General features: G+C 59.4%; 1 protein-coding gene across 1 annotated transcript in view; it reads left to right on the forward strand.

The window, feature by feature from the left end:
- LOC103614534 (protein-arginine deiminase type-2) overlaps positions 1-4781 on the forward strand; it is a 14709-nt gene that overhangs the window by 3672 nt on the left and 6256 nt on the right. Inside the window, exons 2-6 of the mRNA XM_017732689.1 lie at positions 1513-1599; positions 3576-3762; positions 3840-3909; positions 4070-4131; positions 4211-4328. Coding sequence (XP_017588178.1) covers positions 1513-1599; positions 3576-3762; positions 3840-3909; positions 4070-4131; positions 4211-4328 — 524 coding nt within the window. The remainder of the gene's footprint in view (positions 1-1512; positions 1600-3575; positions 3763-3839; positions 3910-4069; positions 4132-4210; positions 4329-4781) is intronic.

Consider the following 4781-nt stretch of genomic DNA (forward strand, 5'->3'; position numbering starts at 1 on the left):
ACCCTAAAAAGCTTTGAAAGACCCCCAAAGGCATGGAAAGACCCCAAAACAACTTTGAAAGACCCCCAAAGGCATGACGATACCCCACAACAGGTTTGAGAGACCCCAAAAGGCTTGCCATGACCCCAAAGAGACTTGAAAGACCCCAAAGAGCTTTGACAGACCCCAAAGAGCTTTGGCAGACCCTGCATGGCTGGCCAGGAACCCCAAAGCGCTGCGAAGTCCCAGGGAAGCTTCAGGAGACCCCAGAGGGGCTGCAAAGACTCCGAGGAGAATCCAAAGAGTCCCAAAGGCTTCCAGGGACTCCAGGAGGCTTTGAGAGATCCCACCGGGCTCCCAAATCCCAAACCTGGCCCTTCCAGCCCCTTCCCCAGCTGGATCCAGCTGCACTCCTTCAATTTTGCCCCAAAATGGGACATTTCCCCCTTTTCCCTTCGCTTTGTTCCATGCTCCCAGGGAAGCCCCAGCCGGCCCAAGCCTTCTCCTTTTCCCGTTTCCTTTTCCCTTTTCCCTTTTCCTTTTCCTTTCTCTCTTTTTAAATTATTTCTCTCTCTGGTTCCTGTTCCACCTGTGTTTCTTACCCCTGGTGGGTTAAATAAAGAGGAGGTAAAGACATAAATTGTGATTTTTTTTTTTCAGAAAACTGAATAATTTCCAGCTGCCAGCAGGGTTGGGGTGTTAAACTGGGGGTCGTTTGACCGAAATCCCCAATTTTTAGGGGGAGCAAAGTGATTTTTATTTTCTTTTATTCCCCAGGGACATTTATCACCCCAAATCTCATTTTTGCACACACAGAAAAGCACCAAAACTTCCCCTTTTTTTGCGCTCAGCAAAGCCCTCGCTCACATCTGCTCAGGCCAGGGTTAAAAATAACCAGCCCACTGGGATTCTTTTCCCCACTTCCCAGCTGGAAAACCGGATTTGGGATGTTTTGGATGACACGGAGGGAAGCCGGGGCTGGGAAAGGGAAGCCCGAGAGGGATACAAACAGGGAGCATCCACCCCGGCTCTGCTGCTGTCACTAATTGCTTGCGGCTGCCAGAAGCCGGGGCAGCAGTTTGGGCTGGAAAATGAATATTTAGTTGGGTGTTAACAAACGATGCAACCCCGGCGTGGGCGGGAATTGCTCCGGAGCGGCCTGGGGTGACAAAATCACCATTCCCTCTGAAAATGAGCAGGGGAAAGAAAAAAAAAGGAGAGTTCTGCTGCTGCCTGAGGGCTGGGAAAGCGGGAGCAGGCGGGGGTTTTCCCTGGAGAGCAGAAAGGGAGGATGCGGCCATCCCAGAACGCTGCAAATCCGCGCTGGGGACGCCAGGTTGGGGTCAGGGCGGTGAGGAGGGACAGGGAGCTGGGGACAGCTGGGGGAGCTCCCTGCCCAGGGCTGGAGCTGCCAGGCCTGGGGCCAGCTGCCCTCCCTCCCTCCCTCTCCATCGCTGCCCTCCCTCGGGATCATCTTCCCGAGCCTTCCGAGGGTCCGGCCCAGCCGCCCCCTCCCTCCCATTGTCACCGCAGCCCCGCGGGCGCCCGGCAGGGGAAAAAAAACAGCCGCATCGAGGCCCTGTGCGTGCTGGGCGGCCACGTCCGCGCCGACGTCTTCGGGTGAGAGGGACCCCCAAAGCCGCCCCTCCTCCTCCTCCTGCACCTCTCCCCTTGCTCTCCCTCTGCTTTTCCTTCTAGGAACCCCTGCTCCTCGTTTTTCCTTCTGGGAGTCCCTGCTCCTCCTTTTTCCTCCCGCTTTCCCAAACCCCACAGCTGCTGGGCAGCCACGTCCATGCCAACATCTTCAGGGCAGTGAGACCCCCAAAACTCCCCTTCCTCCTCCACCTTCACCTTTCCCCTCACCTTTCCCCCCTGTTCATCCATCTGAAAACCCCTGCTCCTCGTTTTTCCTTCTGGGAGTCCCTGCTCCTCGTTTTTCCTTCTGGGAGTCCCTGCTCCTCGTTTTTCCTCCCGCTTTCCCAACCCCCACAGCTGCTGGGCAGCCACGGGCAGTGAGACCCCCAAAACTTCTGTTCCTCCTTCACCTTCACCTTTCCCCTCACCTTTCCCTCCTGTTTTTCCTTCTGGGAGTCCCTGCTCCTCGTTTTCCCTTCTGGGAGTCCCTGCTCCTCGTTTTTCCTTCTGGGAACCCCTGCTCCTCGTTTTTCCTTCTGGGAGTCCCTGCTCCTCGTTTTCCCTTCTGGGAGTCCCTGCTCCTCGTTTTCCCTTCTGGGAGTCCCTGCTCCTCGTTTTCCCTTCTGGGAGTCCCTGCTCCTCGTTTTCCCCCCTGCCTTCCCAAACCCCGCAGCCCTGACACCGTTCTGATGCAGTTAGTGGGCACAGCCCTCGCCGGGCTCTGCACTCCTGCCCAAATCCCCGGAAAGCTTTGAACACCCATCCGTGTGTTTACCCCCAGCCCGCGGCGGGTCTGATCCTCTGGGCTCAGCAGATCCAGGGAAAGCTGCTGGAGAGCAGAGGGACGAGCAGGAACCCCGGGAGAGACTGCAAAGGAAGGGAAGAGCACAAAACCCAGTGACCAAAACCTTGGGAAAGTGGGAAATCCCCAGAGCACCAACCCCGCTTCCCTAAAACAAACCCAACACTGAACTCTGGGATAATTATTCCCCCCGAGGGAAAAAGAAGGTGGAAAGCTCATTCCGGGGTTAATTCTGGTCTGCGCTGCTGCTGCCGCTGCGAATCTCAGCCTCGATGTTCAAGGCAAGCAGCGCGGCTACAGCTCCCCTGGCACCTCTCCAGGTCCAATCTCTTCCCAGTGGGATCCCCGGATCCAAGGAGCCAGGAAACCAAACCAGTTTTTCCGTGTGTAATTAAAAGCAATTTAACGATTTAAGAGACACCCAGGCGGGAGCAGAGGAGCGCTCGGATTTCCTCCCCCCCTTCCCGAGGGCGCAGGTCTGGTGGGACCAGTGGCATCCCGGGAACCTGATCAATGCGAGGTCTCGGGTGTCGGGGCAAACAGCCCAAAACTAATAACCCGGAAAGCCGAGGAAATTCGGGAAAAGGAGCCAGGAGAGGGAAAGGGGTTGCTCGGAGCGGCCGGGGAAGAGCAAGGGCATGTCGGACTGGGAGCAGGGCAGCACTGACAGCTTTGGGGCTGGAGAAAATGCCCCAAAAATTAGAGTTTCCCGTGGAAAAGTCTCTCGGAGGGATGGTCATGGTGTTTGGAGGAGCTGTGAAACAGCGGGTCGGAAAATAAGCAGGGATTTTCCATGGAAGCGTGAACCCCAACACCAGGCTGGAAAATAAGCAGGGATTTCTCCATGGAAGTGTGAACCCCAACACCAGGCTGGAAAATAAGCAGGTATTTCTCCATGGAAGCGCGAATCCCAGCTCGGCACCGAGGGTTTGGGTTGGGTTGGGGTTACTGCAGATCTTTATCCACAGCCGTGGCTGCGAACACTCCTGGGGCTGAACCGGCCCCAAACCCGGGATAATTCCAGTTCCCAGGCGGGGAGCGGGGCAGGAAGGTGCCGGCGGTGAGCGTGGCGACGCCGGCGTGTCCAGTCTTGGCCGTGTGCCGGGCACTGGAATGAATTCCAGTGGGAAACCTCTGAAAATGCGGGTGTTTCTGGCAGGGCGGCCCCCGCCGGGGCCGTGGCCTTTGGCGTGAAGCACACCGAGGGGGTCAGCGTGGACGTGCTGTTCCGGGGCCGCGCCGAGCCCGAGGCCGTGCCCGGCGCTGGCACGCGGTGGCCGCTGGACGAGGGGACGGTGCTGAGGTTCAGCATGAGCCGGGCCAGCTCCGAGGTCAACGACAACAAGGTGAGGAGCGGGATCCTGGGAATGGGGCCTCCGAGAGGGAGAACATCCCTCCGCAATGTGGGATTCGGGGTTTGCAGGTCACTGTCAGCTTCTTCGCAGAGGGAGGGAAGCCCATCAACCAAGCCGGGGTGTTCCTCACCGGCGTCGGTGAGTGCGGAGGCTCCGCAGCCGGGAATCCATCCCGACCCCCTCGGTGCCGGGAGCCGGGGCAGGCACGGGGATGGCAAAGCCAGGTTTGCTGCGTCTGGGGGGTTTGCACCCCCCGCCCTGGCCGTGCCCCGGGGTGAAGGCGGCTCTGTCCCCGCAGGGATCTCCCTGGATGTGGACGCGGATCAGGACGGAGTGGTGGAGAAGAACAGCCCCAACAAGGTACCCCAGCCTCCCCCACCCACGGCAAATCCACGGGCTTGGTGGATCCTGAGCTCGCTGAGCCCCTGGGGTGTTTCAGGCGAGCTGGGCCTGGGGACCGGAGGGCCACGGAGCCATCCTGCTGGTCAGCTGTGACAAGGAGTTCCCCTTCATCCCACCCTCGGACTGCGGCCACGAGCAGGTGTTCAACAGAGAAGGTACCACAGCTCCCCAAAGTCCCCTGTGCCCAGCATTCCCACTGCCCCCTCTCTGCAACCTCTCCCGAGAGGGAACCAGCCCAGGAACCAGCTGCTCCCCACCAGCTGCTGAGCAAGCTTCCCACGTGGGAATTTTCACGGAATTTACGCCGTGGAAACTAACTGGAGGCAGGCAGGGCACGGAGGCAGGGCCGGGGAACAGCTGAGGTTCCAGGGCTGGCACGGCGTGGGCTCCACGCAGGTGAGAGGAGCTCGGGGTGAGGCACGAGGCTGGCGGCCAGGAATACACCCGCCTGTTCCTGGAAAACCCAGCCCACGCCGAGCCGGGCCCGTCGGCGTTGCGAGGTCAAGGAGCGGCCGTGCCAGGGATGGGCAGGCAGGAGAAAAGGCGAAAAGGGCATTTGGGTCACAGCCCACGAGGCGCAAGCTCTGCCAGCAGCACTGGGGCTGGTT

The sequence above is a fragment of the Corvus brachyrhynchos genome, unplaced genomic scaffold (assembly GCF_000691975.1).
Source record: "Corvus brachyrhynchos isolate BGI_N302 unplaced genomic scaffold, ASM69197v1 scaffold215, whole genome shotgun sequence".
In the NCBI taxonomy this organism is placed as follows: Eukaryota; Metazoa; Chordata; class Aves; order Passeriformes; family Corvidae; genus Corvus; species Corvus brachyrhynchos.